Source organism: Tiliqua scincoides, chromosome 4 (assembly GCF_035046505.1).
Source record: "Tiliqua scincoides isolate rTilSci1 chromosome 4, rTilSci1.hap2, whole genome shotgun sequence".
NCBI lineage: Eukaryota > Metazoa > Chordata > Lepidosauria > Squamata > Scincidae > Tiliqua > Tiliqua scincoides.
In genome coordinates, this window is record NC_089824.1 from 109,193,397 (window position 1) to 109,218,197 (window position 24,801).

Sequence of the window (24,801 nt, forward strand, 5' to 3'; positions counted from 1 at the left end):
GTAATTCGACCCTTGGTCAGCAGCATGCATAACCACTCCTTCACTGAAATAGTACAGATAAAGAGCATTTCGCTAGCCTCTAAAATATTTTTTTAAATAATAATATTGGCACAGGCATGGCAGGTGAAAGTTGTGCTGCCTGCACAACTAACTGCTGTCATGGGGAACATCCAATAGTGGCCATAACATTCATTCAAACTCACCTCATGTGGCAATCTCAACAGAATGAGATGCACCTTCATTATCTAGAGCAGGGGTGCCCAAACCCCAGCCCGGGGGCCACTTGCGGCCCTTGAGGCCTCTCAATGCGGCCCTCAGGGAGCCCCAGACTCCAATGAGCCTCCGGCCCTCCAGAGATTTGTTGAAGCCTGCACTGGCCCAATGCAGTTTCTCTCAGCGTGAGGGCGACTGTTTGACCTCTCGTGTGAGCTGTGGAATGAGAGCTCCCTCCATTGCTTGCTCTTTCACATCTGTGATGCAGTAGTGGCAGCAAAGGAAAGGCCAGCCTTGCTTTGTGCAAGGCCTTTTATAGGCATTGAGCTATTGCAAGACCTTCATTCATTCATATAAGTTCATCTTTAATATATTCATTTATGTAAACTTATGTAAATTTATTCAAATTTTAAATGTAAATTAATTCTCTTCCCCCCCCACCCCGGCCCCTGACACAGTGTCAGAGAGCTGATGCGGCCCTCCTGCCAAAAACTTTGGACACCCCTGATCTAGAGGAAGAACCACTTCTTCCAAGGATCAAATGACGGAAGATGTCACATTCAGCACTGGAAAAATGTGATATCCCTGCACCAGAGGCACAACTTCCTGGGAAGATGTCTAGACTATGTACAATAAATGGCAAACAACGGAGCCCCTCCCCCCCCACTCCAAGAGCAGCAAGGCTAACAGAGAACGACCCTATGATTGCTCAGCCATGAAGGAAGCACCTTGACTATGTTTCCTAGACAAGACATTCCTGAAAACACATTTCTTCGTCATTATCCAAATCCAGGGAGATAAGGGACAAGAAAAATGCTACCTCAGGAGCCCTTCATTCATCAGCCACAGTGGCTAGCTTGGGCCAAAGGGGTTGGAGCCCTGGCTCTGGAGGCAGTTTTCATTCACTCCAGACGCTTTATGATCCCACTGCCTCTGTGAGCACTTTCCATTCCGGGGGGAAAGGCATACAGGGAAGATTGTCATGGTGTCAGTAAGGGGTGAGGGAGAAGGGAAAGGACAGTGGGAAGGGGGCTGATGGCTTTGTTCAAAGGGATTTGTTCCGCTGTCAAGAAGAGAAAGCTCTCCCTAAGAGCAGCATTAGGGAAAGGAGCCCACGGGGGAAGAGTGGGACAGACACTATATAGTCAACCATGACGGGGCAGCAGCTGAGCAGAATCAATACAGAGCCCTGAAGGGCTGAGAGAGTGCATTCAGGATCTCAGGAACAGGCAGCAAACAGGTTATGTGCATCTAGGATTGCCTGACATAAAGTCACGTAGAGAAGTGAGACGGCAGATCCCACCAAATACCATGCAGCAGAGAAGGACAAACCGTTTAGCAGACTGGGCCATTTGTACTGGGGCGATTCTTTTCTCATCACATTTGCAAGCTGTGCTCTCAGCTCCAGAAGCCGCGAGGAGAAACCGTGAAGATTTCAGGGACTGAAGAGAAAATCTGAGACACTCCATACCGCACCTTAAGGCAGCAGCAGTTGCAAAATATCTGTATCAAGATCTGTCCTATTAAAGGTCGGTGCTTAATATCAACAACACCATTGCGCAATAAAAAAAATATGACCAATTAAAGTCACAACAGAGGAAGCAAGCTTCTAAGTTCACCACACCTCGTCTTCTTCAGGGTGGATGTTAAGCAAAACAAAAATGAGGGGAGTCAAATTGTTTCTGGGCACGTTGGAGGCTCCAGTCCACAGTTTGTGACACTCCCGGAACTGAGCAGAGCAAGAATGTTTCAGGCTTAATTTGCTCCGGCATACTGGGATAAGGAGGCAATGCCAACCCGCATCCCCAGTCGCCTCTCTTTCTTTATGAAAATATTAAAACCAGTTATCTGATATCTTATTTCAATATCTCTTTTTTATATGTTTCAGGATTTTGAAGAGAAAATGGGAAACCATTTTAACACAGCTGCAAACTTTAATTGGTTCAGTTGGCAGATTAATCAACTAAAGTTTTAGTTGTTTAATTGGTAGAGACCAATTTTAATTAATTTGGGTATTCTCATAATTGCATCTGCAAATTATGGCACTGTTAACTGGCTTTTTTTGTTCAAATGTATTATATTATGTATTATATAAGTATTAGGGAACAAAAAAGAAAATTTTGAAGATGACATCATTTCCTTCTAACAGCAAGCAGCAGCTTTTGTTTGTGAAATGTTAAATTGTCTCACATTTCATTCAGATCTCAGAAAGGCAGTTTTGTTGAGTGGGAATGGGAAATATGCACATTAATTTGAATTCAATCAATATATATTAAAAAGGTAGGTGAGAAATCAATGAATTCTTTATCACTGGCAACCAACTCTACATGTTTTATTTATCACGCATGTTATTTCATTGAAACAGAGTAGATCCTTCTCGTCTAAAAGAGGATCACTTAATTCAAGAGCAGGTAAGCGGACTGAAGTGGGCAGGAGGTCTGATCTAGAGGGTAGAGCCTCCATTAGCCCGAAGATAACATCAGAAGGTTGCCAGTTCGAGGACACCGGCAGCTCCCTGAAGGGCTGAGAATGGCTAGACCTTGAAGCAGCTGACAAGCCCAGCTGAGTGATTCCACCTGCTCTTGGTGTGAGCAAGAAGCGTCTTGGCTGCCCTCCATGTGAGAGATGGGGCTGCTTGTCAGCCTGCCTGGGAGAATTGGAGGCCAGAAGTGAGACCAAACCAGGAAAATCCATTCTGAAATGTTGTTGGTTCTTGAAAGAGAGAACCTCTATGACTGTAAAAATCCCCTTGAGGGATTTTAGAAATGCCTGCCTATGTAAACTGCCTTGAATAAAGTCAGAGGAGTAATCCGATGACCAGAAAGGCGGTATATAAATACCTAGTTATTTATTATTATTATTATTATTAAGTATGAATTAATTCCTGGCAGCATGCACTCTGTCCCACTGCAACCAAGCACATGTTGGAACTATAGGCCTCCAAGGTTAAGTGAATTAGTAAAAATGAAGTGACCTGAATGATTATGATTATTCATAAAAAAATTTATAGAAGATTATACTGTACAGTATAAAAACTCACACCATTCAGCTAATTCACAAAGCACAACAAATCAACTCTGTTGTCCAAGAAGATGCCCACAGTCATGTGACAGCTAGCATTTGCTGGATATTCAGAACATAGCTGGATAACTAGCTATGATTATTTTTTATTTCTATTTGTACACTGTCTTGAACATAGAAAAGGTGCTATATAAGGGCCCAATCCTATCCAACTTTCCAGCTCTGGTGTAGCCACAATGCAGCCCTGTGGTAAGGGAACACATGTTCCCACATCTTAAGAAGACCCTAGCAACTGCTCCTCCACCATAGGATGCAGCACTCACCCTACTGACACAACCGCACCAGCACTGGAAAATTGGATAGGATTGGACCCATTTAAATAAATAAACGTGTTTGGCTCTGCAAACATCTAATTGTCATGATCAAAAGTACGGACTGGTAAGTTTTGCTTCATGTCTAAACATTTTGTTGCTGTTTTGCAATGGTAAATTTATGCTGAAGAGTTTTACATACATTTCTTCTCATGACAAAAATGGTGCAAGGGTGTTTTTTTAATTGATGGGTTTTTTAATTTTAAAAAATGTGTTTTTAAATATATATCTAAATGAGATCCAAAGGCAAGAAAGATCACACATCCTGCTTCCTCTCTTGTTGATATTCTCACTATCACGTTGACCAGTTCCTGCCCCCTTTCTACCTGTTATTTGCCTGTTCTTTGCTCAACAGGACAAACTGGACCCAAGTCACTGCAGCATAAAGAGATAATCTTACTCTGTACCATCTTATAGTGAGCTGGTTCTATCACAGGGGTGCCCAAACCCTGGCCTAGGGGCCACTTGCGACCCTCAAGGACTCCCAATCTAGCCCTCAGGGAGACCCCAGTCTCCAATGAGCCTCTGGCCCTTGCTGGAGCCCGCACTGGCCTGATGCAATTGCTCTCAGCATGACGGCCAACTGTTTGACCTCTTGTATGAGCTGTGGGATGAGGGCTCCCTCCTCTGCTTGTTGTTTCATGTCTGTGATGCAGCAGCAGCTAAGGAAAGGCTGGTCTTGCTTTGTGTAAGGCCTTTTATTGGCCTCGAGCTATTGCAAGACCTTCATTCATTCATACAAGTTCCATCTCTAATACATTCATTTATGTAAATTTATTCAAATTTGAAATGTAATTTCATTCTTTTCTTTCCTGGCCCCAGACACAGTGTCAGAGAGATAATGTGGCCCTCCTGCCAAAAAGTTTGGACAGCCCTGTTCTATCACAATGCTTGCTCCTGAAGCTCCTGATGGTAGCAAGTGATTCTGCAAAAGTATGTTAGACAAGGCACGCCTGACTGAACCCTAAACACTCAATGTGGCCTGATGGGCAAGTTGCTGATTTTTTTTAAAAGCCATCCAGGACAGTTACAAAGCAGAGTGAAAGCACAGAAGGTTGGGAGGGCTTTGGAACTTTGCCCCCACTGCAGTTCCGCCTCTGAGATTCTGCTCTGTTCCACATCCCTCCTATTTAAAAATTAGATAGACAACTCCCTGAGCCACACTGTGTGCTTAGATGCATATATGAATAGGCTGTTGATGTTTCTTGATAGCTAGGAATCTCTTGTCAACCATGGAATGCAACACCCAGCAGAACTGGGAAAGGTAACACCCTCTTGCTAGGGAGTGAATGGGGTAGAGAAACGGATTGATGTCAGTTTTGCAGTATGAATTTGAAAGAGTGCTGGGAGTTTCTCATACTGGTGCTTCCAAAATACTAACATTCCAGCAGCGCAAGGAACTTTACACTGCTGCAAAAGTCAGGCTCCTGTTGCACACTGCCAGGCCACTGCCACAAATGGGGAGAGGCATAGTGTGCACAGCAGCGCCTCCAGAATGCTCCATAGGCACAAGTAAATTCGTTGTATGGGTGGGCTTGGGGCAGAGAGGGGGAGTAATGGGGCATGTTTGGGGGGTATGGATGTTGCAGAAGTCACAAATGCCAGATCTTATTCACCATTTTTCTGCCCACCCATCCCCTGGCTCTGCCAGCAAAATGGTTGGCATATGTCCAAAGAGGCCCATAAACAATCAGGCAGTCTACAAAGGGGTAAGCATAAAATATTTTCACTTACTTCCTGCAGGCTATCCAATCACCGTCACTCCCCCCCCCCCCAATAGCATGCAGCACCAGCGCAACTGAATGCTATAATGTGGTGAAGGATTGGGCAGCTAGAAATTGAACTTCAACACCTCCGAGGAAAAACAACAAACCCTGTAGCGATCAGAATACTAGATGCAACTCCAAGGCCCTAAAGAAACATCTGGGCAATGTTGGCATAGATAAAATGCCACACTATTGGGAACATGGCACATATTGTGACAATACATTACCAGTTCCTAAATTCTTTGCTAGAATTCAAGCTAGTGGAGAGTCCCAAAAATGCCAGTCCACACACCAGTTGGATTAGGAAGTTCATACAATAGCCCTACATTTCAAATGGGGAGTTTGGGGCTGAGAGAAAGAATGGCTGATCTAAAGCTACCTAATAAGTTCACAGCAGTGAACAGATTTAAACCAGGGAATTCCCGATTCACACGTTGTTAGTTACTCAGGATACACTTGAAATTTCTGAGGCTCCTTTATTAATAAGAAATGAGGAGGAGGAGGAACTTCAGCAAGCACAGTGAACTGACTTCAGATCACCCCAAACTTGAAGCAGTAAGAGATTCAGATTGCCAACAGACAATAGCTTTATGGAGAGTTGAAGTCTTTTGGAGAACTTTTCGGAGAACTATGGCTTGCTTGACTCTTCTTGTCCATGCTATACAGCAGCGGTTCTCAGACTGTGAGTCAGGACCCACCAGTGGGTCGTGACTCAATTTTTGGTGGGTTGTGAATCTGAAAACTGACAAGGAAAATGTACTGAGCCCTATGGAAACTGAAATGGAGTTATGTGTGCACACTTACTCATGAGTACCCAAATGCGCCTTGATCCACTTTGAAGGACAAGCCAAAAGGAACGCAGTGCTACCAGAATGGTGCCAATCTTATGAACACAGGTCCCAAAAAACTGTTGGGTAGTAAGTTCCCCATCCCCGAGCTGACAAGGAAAATGTATTGAGCCTAATGGAAAATAAAACTGAGCCACACATACATGTTTACTCATGAGTAGGCAGGTGTACCTTGGCTTTTATTGAAAACCAGGCAAACGAGGAATGCAAGGCCACCAGAATCATTCTAATCCAATGAGCGTGGAACTTAGCAAATGCTCCAGTAGGTGGTCCCTCCCCCACCAAAATAAAAAGGATAAAAGCAGAGGCTTGAGTGGCTTCAGTGAAACTTTTAAAAAAATCTTAAAGCTAAGTGGATCCCAATATAGTGTCATTTTAAAAAGTGCATCCTGGAGCTAAAAAGTTTGGGAACTATCGCTGTACAGATTTTAGTCAGAGATGAAACAAGTTTTAAAAATAACCCTGCAAACACTGTTTGACCAAAGGTGATAATGAGATAAATACGCATCGAAGAAAGCAAAAAAGTGGGTTTTGCTCCCACTTCACTCTAGCTCAAGCTTTCACCTACTCAGCATTGACATAGCAAGAACCAGTCCCTGCTGAACACATGTAAGGCCTGGTCCAAGTCAAGATCAGTTCTGAGCCTAGCAACAAGGGATGGCTGATGTGTATATTTGGCTTGTCTGCTTCTGGAAGGCTTACTCAGTTCATGCATGGGACAAAGCCCAATTTTCAGGCTGCCAAATATGCATCAACTCAGTCCTTTCCTATGAAACGATAATTGCTGGACACAAATCTAATCAGGGGTAAGGTGAGTGGCCAAAAGCCAAATCTATTATTTGCTCTCTATCTAAAATAGAGCCCTGAAAGTGGTCAAGAAACCGTTTCATGTGCCCTTCAGCTCTAGGCTTCAGAAGCCTCTAATTCCCACACTGTATTTTTAGTTGTTCTGTCTCATTAAGATCTGATCGCAGTACAACAGCTTTATAAATATATTAGTCCAGGCTGGCATGATATGATGGTCTCAAGCAGATTTAACCAAACTCAGGTGGTGTGTTATTCATATTTCCTATTCCTCTTCCCTCCCCTAAAAATTCCACCAGGGTTCTACTCCTGTAACAACTCCACAATAATAATTTTCCTTCTGTTTTACTCATGTGTGATCCATGCCACTCCTAATGTAATCCACCATTATTTGTGTCAGGTCAGCAGGGAAGGATAGCCCTTGCTTTCTCAATAGCAGAATGGCTCAGGAGTGTAGGGAGATAGCAAAAGAAGCAGGCAATCCCAAACAGAGCCAAAGAAGCAGACACAGGCTTGTTTGTTGCAGAAGCATGTATTGCTAAAAGGAGTATGCAGAAGAGTAGTCAGTCAAACAGTCCAGAAGTCAGGAATACTGCAGGTCACAGTCATGAGAAGGCAGTCCAAATCAGTACACAAACCAGCAGCACAGCATGCAGAAACTTCACCACAACAACCCACACCTTGGTGTCTGTGCTTGCCCCATATATACCGGGGCCAGCCAATCAGAGTAGGGCAACCTCATAGTCACAAGACAGTCTTGTGACCCACTCTCATTGGCTGTCCAGTGGTGCACTACACCACTCCACCATAGCCTACGTGACTCTGCACACATCTTCCCAGAGTCACGTGACTCCCACCTGCAACAGGTGCTGCCTTGCTGATTGCTTCACACCAGGCCCAGATATCTGGACCTCCTGCCACATCCTGGCTAATAACAATCTCAAGCCTGGGATGCCAAAAACCTGACAATTTGCATCCGTTTCTCCCTCTTTCCATATTACTATGTGTGGACAGGAGCATAATCTGGGGTGAAGGGAGTGCTCAGTCTTCTCCTACATCCAGAGTGGTAACATTATCAGGAGCTTAGGTGCTGCCTTTTTGTTCAAAGGACCTCAGCCAAGAAGAAACATCAGGCTCAGCAGGACACAAACTGAAATTTGCCTAGGGGAAAGGGCTACCTGAGAGGCAGTATGTAACTCATTTTACATCGATAGAATCCTATGCAAATATAAGTCAAAGTAAGTCTTATTGAATCCACTGGGACCTATTTCTGAATAAAATGGAGGGGGGAATTTTTAATCATTTGTTTTAAAAGTACTGCAACCTATTCCAGAAGTCTGGGATAAAACGAAGTCCGGGATTTTAAAATCAAATCTAATAAGTGTCAAAGTAGAAATAAATGGCAGGAGGAGAAAATTTCTCTCGTGAAGGCATTTAAAGCTGTTTGCTGTACAGTGGGCCCTCAGTATCTGTGGGCTGAGCATCTGCAGGTGCCAAGCCTGCAACTCAGAAAGCCTCCAGGGTGACTGGAGGCCACTTCCAGTTGCATCTGGGGCGCAGCCCACAAGCTTTCCCCAGCCCCAGAACACCTCTCTGACATGACCAGAAGCCACTTCCAGTTCACAGACACAAACTCCAGTCACGTCCAGGAGCTGTTCTGAGGCTGGGGAAGGCTCCGGGGGTCCTACTGCAGTCCTAAGGTGCATGATTTGCACTATTAGCTGCCTTGGGTGCCCTTCGCAGAGAAAGGCAGAGTATAAATAAATAAATAAATACTACACCCAACTCCCTTGGCAGACTCCAGCAACCGCAGATTTCAGTATCCATGGGTGGTCATGGAATGAATTCCCCATGGATACCAAGAGTCCACTGTAGCCTGAATGCAGCTATGGGGGCATAGCTACTGGTGTGCCTACATTTCAAAATTAACCATGAAAGCAATGAGTTAGAATAGCTGTTTAGAATAGAGAAAATCCATCCAACATGTAGGAGGCCAGGAACAATGGTTTGACTTTTTACACATGCTATAGGCTAGATTGTTCTTTCTGTCCTGAAGAATTAGAAACCTGGATACGCTCAACCTGTCATATTAACTAGCAGTCATAGGATACCTACTATTATGCTGATTCTCTTCAAAAGTCCAGAACTAGCCTACCACTGTAGAAGTTCACTTGGGAAGGATTTCCAGGGAGAAACAAGTGCTAAAACCAATTGTATTTTGAGCTGCATCAACAACACTCCAGATTTTTGGATATGCTCCTTCACATATGCCCCACGAAGCTCAGAAGCAGACCATGAAGGTCATACAGCTATTCCCATGGTTGGCCTCCAGTTCCTGAAAGTTAGGATCAATCCAGATGTGATGCTTAAAACATAAAGTGGGTGCAAATGGCTTAACATTACCAATGTGTTTTTTATTTGATTTTTTTCCATCTAAAGTATGAGAAAATGATCATGATTGTGGTTTTGTAAAATGCAACTCTTGGAATAGCAGCCAGGGCTGTCATTTTGATCTCCAAGCTGGTATCCAAACTTTCTTCCCATTCACACAAAAACCAACAGTGATGAAACACAAACCTGTTCATTTTCATTTCTCATGCTACAAAACCCAAGAACTGCAAATGAACAATTGATATAACAATGCTGGCAAACGCGCTAGTCAGTTACGGAATCCTTAATCTATCATGAAACAACAGACTACAATTCTCAAACCACTTCATTGGCAGTTATCCTGCTAAAGTCAACAAGACAGCTGTTTCAAGGTATCTGGTGTAAGAACTGCAGGAAGTGCCACTAGAAAAGGTGAAGCAATTGTTTCAAGTGGTAAAAGTTTAGCACCCTGAAAACGATTACAAATTGTCCACTGCAGTGGTAAGTTTTGAGATAACAGAGGTTCATCGTGACAGTCTCTCCCAGAGCCATACTCAATTAAGACCATTGCTTTTTTTGTAAAAAAAAAAAAAAAAAAAAGTGCAGGAACTCACAACTTGTTAAATAAATAAAAAGATTTATTTATTTATTTTTAAACCATTTTTATTGAATAGGTAATAAGATACAACTAACACGTGATTAACACGTACAGAGAGGATAACAAAAAGGCATTCAACACTATTGAATACGGATATATTAAAAATAAAATATTGAAATGAATGGGGACCTACCTGAAATTGGCTCATGACCCACCTAGTGGGTCCCGACCCTTAGTTGGCAACCTTCAGTCTCGAAAGACTATGGTATCACGCTCTGAATGGTGGTTCTGGCACAGCGTCTAGTGGGTCCTGACCCACAGTTTGAGAAGCACTGTTCTAATGTAAAATGCACTAAAATGAACTGTGAACTAAAATGTGCCTACAGTTATCAAGTTAACCACTCTTTGCCATTGGCAAAAAATAGTTCAGGACAATCTTTAATCTATATCAAAGACTTGCAAAACTGAGGGTCAGAAGAACATTTTATCAAAATTTGTGGCGGTTTTTTTATGAATTTGGGTTGCTGATTCCAAAAATGGCCATAGCATAGGCTTCCTCATCAGGAAGCTCCTTGAACCATTCACTAACGAGACTATGCCATATTTCCAAAACTAGAAATAGGGGAAAACTGATGCCATTTTTGGAATCAGCACCCCAGTGGCGTCACTAGGATTTGTGTCACCCGGTGTAGGAGGCCTGTGCGTCACCCCATGCAGTGGGCAGGGCAACACCCCAGGTGGTGGGCTTGGTGACGTACCATCACCCTGCCCCTACTGGTTTATTGGCTGTGCCTTTTGTTAGAACACAGATATTTCAATGTGGTTTGTTTCATTGCATTCTGCATGAAATTACACATAGATTGATATAAAACATGATAGTATTGTTCCTCCAAATTCTGATTTTAGTGATTTTGAAAACTTGTAGAGTCACACACACCCCTGTATCAACTTACTAACAACTTATGGCAGCAGTTATCAAACTTTTAGCACCATGTTTTGCCAGATTCCAAGGCCAAGCTCTACCTGGAGAATTATGCCCACTTTAAGCAAATTAGCTCCCCTTCTTTCCCCCAACAAATGACCCTGGTTCTGCCCTGCAGTCCTGCTGGACCCCACCTCCAGGGTAGCTCACCTGTTCAACCTGCAGAGGTCCTCTCTCCTGCCAGCAGCCTCCCGCCACTACAGCAGACCCTTGGTCCTCAGCAGGTCTTAGGCACGGTAGCCACACACCAAACTCCAGTGTCTCCCAAGTCCATTCACCAGTCAGTCCACCAGCAGTCCATTAGCCATCAATTCCTTAGTCCATTAATCCAGTCTCCCCTACCTCAAGCTTTCTGCCTTCTGCTGCCCACAAACCCTTCCTGCCTCAGGTGCTCCTTATATCCCTGAGGGCCCTATTGCCTTCAAGTGGCTGCAGCTGTGCAGCACACTCCCTGGAAGCCCAGGCCTTACCCTTAAAGGGGCCACTGCTGACACCACAGCCTACCTCTTTCCAGATCTACCGAGATTCCAATACACACCGGGACCCACTTTTTAGAATGACAATCTGTCCAGGACCTACTGGAAGTGATGTCATGGCCAGAAGTGACATCATCAAGCAAATTAAAACAAATAATTATAAATAATTAAATTAAAAGAAATAAATAAGGGGGAGCCAGTCCTGTTCCACCAAGTGAATCTACTCTGAAGTAAGTCCTATTGTGGTCAATGGGGCTTACTCTCAGGAAAGTGTGGGTAGGATTGCAGCCTGTGAGCCCAACCCTATGCATGTCTATTCTGAAGTAAGTCCCATAGTGGTCAATGGAGCTTACTCTGTAGCCTGTCTGCAATAACCCCCCTCCCCCCCAAAAAAATCAGTGAGATTTCCAGTCCTCCCCAGTGCCCAGTTTAAAGTTCTTCTATTTCAGGCATATCAAGAAAAAGACCCTCCTGGCTTTGTAAGTGCAAAATAGAAAACCTTCCCCTTACCCGCTGAAGCCTCTTTTTTGTCCTTTTTAGGGGGGGGGGGAAGAGGCTGCCTTCTGGAGTATCTCCAGCTCCATGGGATCGGGACCATTCTGGCGTCCTCACATTCCCCTTTGCCTGGCCTGACCAACAGCCAAGGCACATCTGCCTACTCATGAGTAAATACGCCGTGAAGCTGCTTGCTTTCCATAGGGCTCAATAGACTGCAGCTGGGAGGGAGGCAGGGACCTCCTCCCTTTTGTGTTTTTGGGAGGCTGCATTCATTGGGTTGGGGCCATTCTGGTGTTGTTGGATTCCTCTCGGCCTGCCCTTTCCGACGGACTATGGCAAGTATGCCTACTTGCGAGTAAACATGCACTATGGCTCACTTTCACTTTCCAAAGGGCTCCATTCATTTTTTCCTGTGGGGACTGCATAAAAAAAGGTGCAGGAATGCCATTCCGGTGCGTTCTATTACAAAAAAAAGCCCTGATTAAGACTGTATCAAAAAAGGTGAACTTAGAAATTTCTTTCTTAGCCTATTTTCTTCTAATGCTGATTATTTTTACTTTGAAATGGATTGTGCTGTATTTCATGTAAAGATCTAATTTCTTTCACCCCAAATTCTTAGAGTGGGTTGCAATAATTTTAAAACAAATGTATAAAAATGGAAAAATGAGTTTCAAAAGTATTCTAAATAAATACAAAAGCTATATTAGACTGTGATTCTATATACACTTTCCTGGCAGTAAGCCCCACTGAATGCAGTGGGATTTACTTCTGAGAAGACATGCCTAGAATTACAGTGTTATTATGCTAGTCTATGCATGTTTTCTCAGAAGTTCCACTGTGTTCAATAGGACTTACTGCCAAGAAAATGTATATAGCAGGAGTGACCAAACTTGCTTAATGTAAGAGCAACATATGATAAACTTCAGATGTTTGAGAGCCACAATATTTAAGAAGCATTTAAATTCTTAAATATATGTACTTACCATGACCAATATGTTTTAATCCAATGGAATCTCAGTTTATACCTGGTAAATAATTATAAAACTTGAAAAAAAAATTATTTACTTTTTATATTGTGATGCAAAAAAGAGCTCAGCCAACGTATTCCCATGAGCCACACATTATATGTCAAAAAGCCGCATGCGGCTCACAAGCCAGAGTTGGCCACCTCTACTGTATAGAAATGTAGCCTTAATGTAACATGAGCTCCCTATTGTCTCTCAAGTAACCCCTGGAAATGACAAAAGCTTAGATATTAATCCAGGTTCAAATGCCTGCTCTGCCATGAAGCTTCCTAGGTGACCTCCCTTTCCATTCTCCCTTGCCACACAATAAAGTGCTCAGGTTTTGAGTTGGCCACCCATTGGCATAGATCCAAGTTGACCTGTTGCAGCTGCTGTTGCTTACCTGAGCCTTGTAGAACTTTGGGGCAGAATAAAGGAAAGTTTCAAGAACGTAGGAGGGAAAAGGTGCCGCTTTTCCTTTTCCTAAAATTTCCCTCTCCTTTACAAACCTTGAACAGCACTACTTGGTTTCTGTTTTAGGTAGACTAGAGCCCTGAATTTGAGCACCCAGAGGCCTCATTCATTTCAATAAGATCTTTCCACTTCCCCAACAAGATAAAAGGGACTTAAACAGAGCTTAACATTGGCTAGTATTGTTTTTGTAAAATAGTTAATGCTTACTGTTGTTGTAGTTGCTTATGGCACAATCCTAAACAGAATGTGTGTTCTCCTGGTGCTGGCTACCACAAAAAGTACTGTAAAGTTGCAGGAGGGCAGGAGGTCTGGCTCAGTAGGTCAAGCTGCCGCCTTGTATGCCTGAAGATCTGAGGCTGCCAGTTCAAAACAACCGGAAGTACCCGAGAATTGATGACACACTGATATACTGATGAGTTCACCCTCCTTGGCAGAGAGGAGTTGCCGTAAAGTGGAGCGTGGGAGGCGAAGGGCCAGAGGGAGACCAGACCGGGAAGGAATCCAGCTGGAATGAGGAGTTCTATGAAAGACTAGAACTATTCAGTTGTAAAAATCCCTACGGGGGTTTAGAACAGCCTGCCTGTGTAAACCGCCTTGGATTAAAGTCTGAGGAGAAATCTGACAACCAAAGAAAGGCGGTATATAAATACCTGTATAAATAAAGTGCTTTGTGGCAGTGCAAAGGGCCGGTGCGACATCAGGAAGGGTGGAACCTTTCTGCACCCATCAGCAAGAGGCCCACTGAAGCAAGTAAATCCAGCACAGGGGTTGGAAAGGGGAATGGGTCCAGTGGGATGAGGGTAGAACAGAATGGCGACAGAGGTAGAGGTGGGTAGATTAGGTCCAGGAGAGGGCAGGATCAGCTGTGCCAGCATAAGCTGAATCCCAAGGTCCTTTCTGGGCCTGATCCTCCTGCACAGATCAATGTGGATTTGTGCCAGCGATATCACTGGCACAGGTCCGACTTGACCTGCTACAGCTTATGCTGGGGACAAGGGGACAAATGTCCCCTTAACCCAAGGAGACCTCCAGCATCCAAAAATCCCCACTGATGCAACCTACTCTGCCACTGCATTTCCACGTGGGGATTTACATTGAATTGGACTGTTAATACTTAATTCTATGGGCCTGTATAATTAATGTTAATTCATAATAAATTGCTTCTAATCTATTTGAATTCTTTATCTAACTGTCCTGCGCTAATGAAGTTGCTTTCTTACATTACATTTGAACTGTTTGTATACGGGGCAGGCAGCTTAATACGGCCATCTAAGATCTCTCTCCTGATCTGACACAGACAGCTCAGAACCCATCAGCCTATATGTGAAGTTTTGATTTTTTGCCCCAGTGTGCATGATCTTACACTTACTTACATTGAAATGTATCTGCCATTTTGCTGCCTATTCTGCCAGTTTGGAGAGATCCTTCTGGAGCACCTCACAATCACTTCTGGTCTTCACCACTCAGAAAAGTTTGGTGTCGTCTGCAAACTTTGCCACCTCACTACTCACCCCTGTCTCCAGGTCATTTATGAAGAGGCTGAAGAGCACCGATCCCAGGATAGATTCTTGGGGCACACCACTTTTCACCTCTCTCCATTGTGAAAATTGCCTATTGACACCCACTCTCTGTTTTCTGGTCTTCAACCAGTTCTCAATCCATGAGAGGACCTGCCCTCTAATTCCCTGACTATGGAGTTTTTTCAGCAGCCTTTGGTGAGGGACCGTGTCAAACACCTTCTGAAAGTCCAGATAAATAATGTCTACAGGTTCTCTCACATCCACATGCCTGTTGACATTTTCAAGGAATTCTATAAGGTTTGTGAGGCAAGACTTACCCTTACAGAAACCATGCTGATTCTCCCTCAGCAAGGCTTATTTGTCTATGTGGTTTGAGATTCTATGTGGTTTGAGATCTTTGATGAGGCATTCCACCATCTTACCCGGTACAGATGTTAAGCTGACCGGCCTATAGTTTCCCGGGTCCCCCTTCCTTCCCTTTTTAAAGATCGGTGTAACATTTGCTATCCTCCAATCTTCTGGCACCATGGCCGTTTTGAGGGACAAGTTGCATATTTTAGTCAAGAGCTCAGCAATTCCATTCTTCAATTCCTTAATGACTCTTGGGTGGATGCCATCAGGGCCTGGTGACTTATTGATCTTTAATTTATCAATGAGGTCTGAAACATCTTCCCTTTTAACCTCTATCTGACTTAATTCCTTGTTCAGGAGGGGCCGTTTGGGCAGCGGTATCTGCCCGAGGTCTTCTGCCATGAAGACAGATGCAAAGAACTCATTTAATTTCTCTGCCATCTCTAAGTCTCCTTTTATCTCCCCTTTCCCTCCTTCACCATCCAGAGGGGCAACCGCTTCTCTGGTGGGTTTCCTGCTTCTAACATATTTGAAGACGCTTTTATTATTCCCCTTAATGTTGCTGGCCATGAACTCATGAACTCATAGTCTCTCTTGGCCTCCCATATCACCTTCTTACATTTCTTTTGCCACAGTTTATGTTCCTTTTTATTCTCCTCAGTAGGGCAAGACTTTCATTTACGGAAGGAAGCTTCCTTGCCCTTTACGGCCTCTCTAACTTGGCTGGTTAGCCATGCGGGCACCCTCCTGGATTTAGTCGAGGCCTTCTTCCTTTGCTGTATACACTTCCTCTGGGCCTCTGTGACTGTTGTTTTAAGCAGCCTCCATGCACTCTGGAGAGACTGGATTCTTTTTACCTTCCCTTTCAACCTCCTTCTAACCAGCCTCCTCATTTGAGGGAAGTCCGCTCGTCGGAAGTCAAGAGTTTTTGTGACAGATTTGCCTGGTACACCACAACCGCTACCTCCTCCTCAGCACTGTCTACCAGCCTGTCTAGACGAGAAGTGATGTCCGCAACCTTTGCACCAGGCAGGCAAGTTGCACCATGCGGTCCTCACATCTGTCACAAACCCCCCTCTCTATGTTTCTAATGATCGAATCCCCCACTAAAAGAAGCCCCCAACCCCCCTCCCACCAAGGAGTATCCTGAGTGCATTCGGATATGGGCCTATCCCCTGGAGAAGGGGTCCCCCTTAGGGGATTGTTTCCCTCCTCTCCAGGATGATGTCCTCCAGCCCCAAGACTTCCCACCCAGGCAACTGAGGAGCTGCGCGCCTGAGGGTGGGATGAAGCCTGATCGTCCCCAGAAGTCTCCCCATGGTCCTTCTCTGCCTGCCTCTGCTTCTCCAGGTCGGCCACCAAAGCTTCAAGGGAATGCGGATGCGTTCCCTGAGTCCCTGGAGCTCCTTGCACCGAGGACACACCCATGACTTATGCCCCAGAGGCATACAGTCATACATGTTGCACTCAATGCAAAACACTGGATAGCCCCTACCCTGATTTCCTAATTACATTCAGAGATATGAATAGCTAGATGTGCAACCTGGGCTCAGGCATGTTTATTCAGAGGATGTCCCACCTAGTGGCTCACAACCCTCAAGCACTAACTTGGTAATAAGCCCCACTAAAATTACTTTAGAGCAAATTTGCAATACACCAGAACAAACATGGTGCTGGGGAGGGGGGGGGGTTCTCAGATTTGAGGCCCTGGCACATCACCACACCCTCAGTTGAACTGTGCCCTGAGAGAGGTATTCACTGTTTGCTATGGGAACTTGTACTTTTCCTGCAGAATAAACTTCATCAGTCAAATTATTGCTTATTTGTGTGAAATGGTTATCAGTCATTCTTATTACATCTTACTCTTCCTTCCTTTAATAGATGGCAAACAATAAGAGTAAAATCCAGGATCATAGGTTCTATAACAGCTTCACAGATATCAATCATGAAATTGCTGCAATTTGTCACACTGATAACTGAAAACCTCACCATAAAATGGCAGATCTAGAGCATCATTAAAGGTGCCAGAATGTGGGGACAGGTAGAAATGACTCATCAGGCAAAATCCACACTGGCAATGGTAATACGCTCGCACAGGCTTCCTATTAATTTCGGTAATGTTTGCACAAGAGAACTTCCTAGCTGGGGGTTGTGCCCTGTGATTGTTAGGGGAAGAGAAGATGCCATTAGGCTTTTCTTTCTCAGGTACCAAAATATCTTGGATCAATCCTGATGGAAATAATGGCAGATGGCGGTGATATGAATGATTCTGTGGCTAGTAATCCTATTTGTGAACTTTTTTTGTTTTGTTTTTGTTAAAAAGCAGTACATACTTTAATAATAATAATATTTTCTTACCAAAGAAGTATGAATTGAAGGTAAGTTAAGCCAAGAGCAAGAGAAGAGACAAAGATCTGTGATTTGCACATCACAGAAAATTGAACAGTAATCATGTTGTAATTGATATAACACTGCAACTTGCAAACAAAGGGAAACAGACCTACAGCACAGTGGTACATTTTAAAAACCATCTGGTTTGTCTATTATATAGAATGCACATCAGCTTTCTTCTTCCCATACATATTCTGCTTTAAATATCACAACAAATGTATATATCTGCCATGCAGCCTTTGAAGGATATATGATGGGCAGAGAGTGTTCCTGCTTAACAGTTGTGCTTGTCTGTTACCAAGACAGAGGCCATTCAAAGGAGTTCGCTTTCCCTGAACTCTTAATCCTCTCCACATTTACCAGCCCGTGTTCAAGGTCTCAGTGCAGTAGAAATGAACTTGGACTGAGAGATGCAAAACAGACAAGAAGGTAATTTTTATTGACCCAACATCTTCTGGTTTAAAAAATATGCTAGACTTCCAGTTACACAGAAAAAAAAAAAGCCAATGGACCAAAACTCTCAGGTGTACACACAACAAAGTAACTTAGGGCGCAATCCTAAACCCTTATGTCAGTACTTTCCAGCACTGACATAAGGGCAATGCAGCTCTGAGATAAGGGAACAAACATTCCCTGACTTTGAGGAGGCCTCTGTGAGTGACACCCAACTGCAGGATGCAGCACATGTCCCTTTGGCACAGCTGTGCCAGTGCTGGAAAGCACCGACATAAGGGCTTAGGATTGCACCCTTATGAACACAAGTACAGTATTTGAAAGTTAGGTAGGTAAATAGTGGCTAATGCACCACACGTTGTCCTTCCAGTACTTCTAAAACCATATATTTGACCAAATAAAACTGTATCAAATACACATAAAATACAGACCAGCCTGGTGACAACAAAGTCAAGAACCCAACAGCTATGACTTGAGGGGTTTCCTCTCCTGTAGACCCTGCACAAGCCAGTTCCAGCTTGTCCTCTACAACCCAATTTCTTCATCTAATCAAGGGAACTGTCACCTGGATTTGTCTGAGGGAGGAAAGGGAGGAAAATGCCAGGTTGTCTCGATCACAAAAGGAGACACATCCACAAGGGCAACATGTCAGTTTGGGATACCTAGGTTTCATAGCTTGGTTAGTGCAGGGGATTGATTCCTCCCAAGCTAAGCACTGCATGAAACATCACTGAAGGAGATGCCATTGAAGGCAATGGGAGAGGATTAGATCTGCCCTACCCAGAATGCACTGCCTCCACTGACTACCCAATGGCTGTACAGTTTGAAGAAGGGCAGCTTTATTACAGCTATTACTGCATATGTTTTATAGCAGTTAAACAATTGTGACTTTCCCAAAGAATGCTGTAAACTGTATTTTGGTGTAAGTCCTGAGAATTCTCAATTGGAGATCTCTACGGTTCCCATGGGGAGGAAAAACAACTGTTCAACAACTTTCAGTGGATAGCGTAGAAATTCATCTCTCTGACAAAGCTTCTAGGCCTTCCTTTGTATTTCTGTATAAAGGAACAGTTCCTCTGCAGAAAAACCTCCTGGTTCAAAGTATATTTGTGGACCTCTTTTTTAAACTAACAACAAATATTATGCTGCAGATTTTTGGATTCTTCCTTCTTGGTGTCTGAAGTTATGGGTGCAAAACGTCCTGTTGCCCTCCGCCAGTGGTGGGCCTGAAGGGAGGGCAGGGGGGCAAATGCCTCAAGCGATGCATCTGCACAGCACTGCAGACTGCACCGGAAGCCTTCTGGGGCTTCCGATGCTATCATAAGCAGTACTTCCGGTTTCCTGGCAGTACTGTTGGGGAAGCCTCAGAATGCTTTCCCAGTAGGTTCTAACGTTGCACAAGGCTCTGTGGTACTGGGTAAGCAGGGGCATAGTGTGGTGCAGGGGGCAGCATCGCGGACCTTTGCCCCAGGGTGTGTAGTGGGGTAGACCTGTTACTGCCCTCTGCTCAACCCCACTAAAAACATCCAGTCTCATTCATACCCAAGGAACGCCAAAGCTCAGAATGTTTTGGAAAGACAATAGAAACACATTATCCCTACTCCAGCAGGCTAGTTAAGAAAGCAACTTTAGGGATTTTTAGGTGCCTGTGTTTGATTGCCCAATCTTTCAACAGAAAGCTTCCACAAATCGCTGTATAAAACCAGTTCAGGTATTTCCAACATAAACTTTTCCGTTTCAAGGTTGTTGAACATGGTTGTAATTTTGACACCTAACCCTCCAGGCCTATCGCCATTCAGAAATACTGTAATCTTTGGATCTCCAAGAGAAAATTCATCTTTGCTATGATCTTAGCACAATTTGAAACTGTATGTCTCCATTGCTCTACAAAACAGTTCATATGTAGTAGTAATGTATGCCTGAACCAGTAAAAAAATGCTTAGCTACATTACAACATTCAGAAGTGGTCTCAATATTATTTTATTTTAAGCTTCAAATCCAGCAAAAAGATAGCTATATATTGCCAAGCAACAAGCATTTCAGAGAAAGCACTCAGAAAGTACAGAGAAAATCCCCCAAGATGGGTCTCTTTGGAACAGTACAGAGTAAGGGCATAACATCCGCTGCCAAACAGGACCCCAGTTCAAGAGTGCATATATCTACCACTAGAAGTAAAGGACAAAAGTATCCATCAGCAACTAACTAACTGCAGTGAAAGTTTTGAGTTGATAAGCATGCAAGGGCATGTGTGTATAGCTACCTCTGAAGTGGGTGATTTTGTGTCCCAGAGTTATTGGATCTGGGTTCTCTGGATCCACAGGTGCAACTCTGAAAAGCTTTTTGAGGCCATTTGATTTAGAGGAGACTGAAAACTATCCTTGGATGGCGGATAACAGGCTGGAATTCATCTCTTCTACCAGATTCTCTGGTGCTGATCAGATTGCTAAAAGGACTACAGCCTATTTAATCCCAGAATCTGTCCTCCTTAACTCTGGAGAATAGTTCTGGGAACAGACTCGGATTCATATTAGACATAATTAATATATGGACTTTGCTATCACAAGATGTGGCAGTGGTCACTGGCTTAGATGTTTTTTAGAAAAAGATTAGACTAGTTCATGTAGAATAGGTCTATCTATTAATTACTCTGTAAAATGGAACCTCCAGGTTCACAGGCAGTATGAATTCCAGTGGCTCTTGCCTTCTAGCTCTTATTGTTGGCTTTCTGTGAAAAATAAGGTGCTGGACTAGTTGGACTTTTAGCCTTTTCCAGCAGGGCTTTTCATTTGTAATGTACCTATGATGATGATGATGATGAATATTTATGGGCTGAGAGCCAATTCAGTGCTGAAGCAAGCAACTTAATGGGGTATCTTTTGTTCAGGTTTTGAAAGAGACTGAAAAGAAGGTAAAAGGCAAAATGAAGCTGCACCAGAGGCCTGTAGCTCACCCATTCCTTTAATAGTTCCATGTACCTTATCTAAATCAGTATGGGCTGCTTCACAATAGACAATTCCATCCATGGACAATACTTACATCTCACAGTAACACAAACACTGTCTGGGGACAACAACACAGACAAAGACAATGTCTGCTTGCTGCACCAGGAACCACCTGCCAAGGACACATGGCACTAACCTTGCAGTGTTAGTCAACCAAGGTTTTTCACTCACCAACATCACTGGGTGGGTTGTTTCCACCAACACCCAGTACAAAGACAAGAGCTTCCTGCCCTTCCAGAGATCCAGGCAGTTTTACCCATTGTCCCAGGGGCAACGATATTGGGATATCGACAAATCTATCCATAGCAGCCCTATTCCTCCAAAGCTGCTCTGGCCAACCTTTGCCATTCAAGAGTGGAAGGACACACATGGGGGGGGGGGGGTTTGAACTATAAACTTTTCTGCTAAGTGAAACATTCCTTAGGGAGAGGGCCAGTATCATGGATATGGGGCCTAGGAGTGGAAGTGGGAGGAGGGCTTCATTGTGGCCACCAACAAGAAGTTTTGGCTCCTTGGAAAGGGCTACTTTGTCCTCCAGGGTCTCTAATGTAAAGCTGAAGGATGTTCAGTCTAAGAGTGCAGACTTAGTGCTACAGGCAGACTGGGAGCCAAGCCACAGGAATCTCCGCACATGGCATCCAAGGGCCCCTGCAGCCGGACCTTGCGCATGTTGAGCTCTCAAGTGTCCCTCCACATACAGCGGGTCTCCCCCTCCACTGTGGCCCCCGCCTTGCTGGGAAGCATCTGCCTCTGAACACTGCTGGGCTGAACACCCCAGCCCCTGGCGCACGTAGGGGGATCTCTCCCTGGACGGCGCGCACTTACTTCTCGTAGTGGAGGCGGCAGTAGAGCTTCTTCTCGCGGTAGAAGCAGGTGCTCTCCAGGGGCTCCTGGCAGGAGGCGCAGCGCACGCACCGCTCGTGCCACAGGCTGTCATTCAGGCGCAGCAGGAAGCGCTCCGCGATCACGCCGCGGCACCCCTCGCACGTCGAGCGGGGCCTGGCCGCTCCCCCTGCAAGGACCCACAAGCACCGTCAGGCTCGCGGCGGAGCAGCCCCCAGCACAGCCCGGCCCAGCCCTACGGCCCAGTCCTGTGCACGTCTACTCAGAAGTAAACCCCGTTATAGGCAATAGGGCTTACTCCCAGGTAAGTATGGCGAGGACTGCAGCCCTAGTCCTCTCTCAATGATCAAGGGGCGCGTGACGAAATGAGGGCCTCGATCCCCATGCGGATTGGGCACGATCCCGCGGGAATCTCCCCGACGCAAAGCGCGTCCCGGTCACTGGACTAGGGCTTTGCGCCCGGGGCCTTTCCGCGGGATCGTGGCCCTCTCCGCTAGGAAAGAACCCTCACAAAGCGACTCACAGCACGATCCGCGGCGGGTCTACTCAGAAGTAAGTCCCTTTGTGTTCTATGGGGCTTACTTCTAGGAAAGAGTGTATAGGATGGCAGCCCCACGACCGGGTCACCCGGCGCAGGGCGTCACTCCGCTCCCTCTTCCTCCTCTCGTCTTCCCCTCTGCGGGCTGTACTTTCCTCGGGGCAGGGTTTTCATTCCAGCGAGGCTATTTCTAGGCGCATCGCTTTCGTGCCCAGAGGTCGATTCTGACCGTGCAGCTAAGCCGAAATGTTGACACGCAGCCCCCTCCCCCCACGAGCCGCATTTCCTGGGAAGTACTGTATTCCAGGTCTCATCCTCAGACCCGTCAGTTTAATAGCGGCCGGTAGAGGTGGAAGGTGCGTCTGAACAGGGCTTAGGCTGCAAGCCTACCCTCACTTTCCTGGGAGTAAGCCCATTTGACTATTATGGGGCTTACTTCTGAGCAGACATGCCTAGGATTGAACGCACAGCCAGCCCAATCCTATGCATGTCCACTCAGAAGTCCCATTGTAGCCCCAGTCAGTGGGGCTCACTCCCAGGAAAGTGTGCATAGGATTGCAGCCAGTGTCCGTAAATCCCCGTCCCAGCGCCCACCAACTTTCATTCCAAGCCCTCTTGGATCCCAAGTTTCTTTCCTTCGTGGAGCCGGTCGGTGGCACTCGCGATCCTCATCCTGGTCCTCTGCGCGTTTCCCCCGACTGTGTTCAGCAGGGCTTATTTCGGGGTAACGAGGCCGAGGACCGGGCTGTGGACGTCGGTTGAAATCTACGGACTCCCTTCCAAGGAAAAGAGACTGGAGGTCTCTTGCTCTGACGGATGCTCTGAAGTTCTCCCGCAGTCCGGACAATGTGCTTCAGTTCACAAGTGCGTGTTGGAAGGAGGTGCAGATTTGGGCTGCAGTCCTAGCCACACTTTCCTGGGAGTAAGCCCCATTGACTATAATGGGACTTACTCCTGAGTAAGACCTAGGATTGGACTCTTAGCCGCTCCAAATCAACTTAAAGTGAGGGCTGGCAGCCCACTCCTATCCACACTTTCCCGGGAGTAAGCCCCATTGACTCTAATGGGACTGACTTCCGAGTAGACATGCATAGGACTCGGCTCTGGCTCTCCTGCCTCCTCCCCTTCCCTGGTGTCAGAGGAGAGATCTTTATCTCGTTTATTGGTTCTTCTAGGATGATCTTTTGGGAAACTTGGGCAGGTTTCCCGTTTTCTAAGATCTCAGGAAGACTCGAGCTGCTATTTAACCCATTTTTTCCCGGTCCACACATTTGGTGTACAGATTTGGTCCCTGTTGCGTATATGCAACATTGGGCAGAAATGGCTTAACTAGAAGGACAAACACGATTTCTTCTCCCTACCAGCCTCCACCTCCAGCGACAACTCCCCCCCCCCAATCCAGCTGTCCGAAAAGAAGGTTTGGTATGAAGAGCTGTTTGGTTTTTAACAAATACGCCTCGATGGGGTGAGGTGATGTTGGGGGGGGAGTAGTTAGAGAAAAACCTTTGACACCTGGAAAACAGAAAGGGGGGCTATTTGGGAATCCCTGAGAGAAAAGCCCCAGTCAAAGACGAGGCAGCATTTTTTACACCTGATTTTCTTTTTGGTTCTCCTTTGAAATTCAGTGGAATGTTTACATCAAGCCGCTTAAGGCTGCAATCCTATCCCCACTTTCCTGGGAGTAAGCCCCATTGACTCTAATGGAACTTGCTTCTGAGTAGACAGGCACAGGCTGGGGCTCTAATTCAAGATCATGGGGCTATGGTGAATTCTAGTTCAATAAAGGACTAAAATGTGTATCTGCTCCTTCAGTTCTGCCTTCGTTTAAGGGGGCAGAGAATCACTGGGAAATTCTGTTATAAAGCAGAACCAAGATTGCTGGAGACTAGAAGGGAACAATTACAAAAACACAAACCCTGGCTGTTTTCTTAGATGACACAAATCTTTTTTGCAAGTAGATGGGAGGGCAAGAGAGCCCATCTATATTACCATGTAGAAACAGAAAAAATAGGGAAATATAATGTCTGGATCCCCATCCCCATTTGTGCTGGAAAAGGTGCAAATTCAGATAAGAGTCAAAATGCATATCCCATGAAAAACCAATGTATCCAGGGTGACCTGATGTCATAACTGCAAAAGAGGATCAGGCACCCCAAAATGTAGAACATCCAAGAAAAATGTAGGACATGACAAAATAAAAGCTAAAAACACTCGTCTATTCATTTCAAGTGGTTAATTTAAACAATATATTTGTTACGATTAACTTTAAAACTATATT

At 45.1% G+C, this 24,801-nt stretch overlaps 1 protein-coding gene across 1 annotated transcript in view; it reads right to left on the reverse strand.

Annotated features, from left to right (window-relative positions):
• The window catches only part of LMX1A (LIM homeobox transcription factor 1 alpha), an 88,965-nt gene that overhangs the window by 62,847 nt on the left and 1,317 nt on the right, over positions 1 to 24,801 (reverse strand). Inside the window, exon 2 of the mRNA XM_066625543.1 lies at positions 21,968 to 22,154. Coding sequence (XP_066481640.1) covers positions 21,968 to 22,154 — 187 coding nt within the window. The remainder of the gene's footprint in view (positions 1 to 21,967; positions 22,155 to 24,801) is intronic.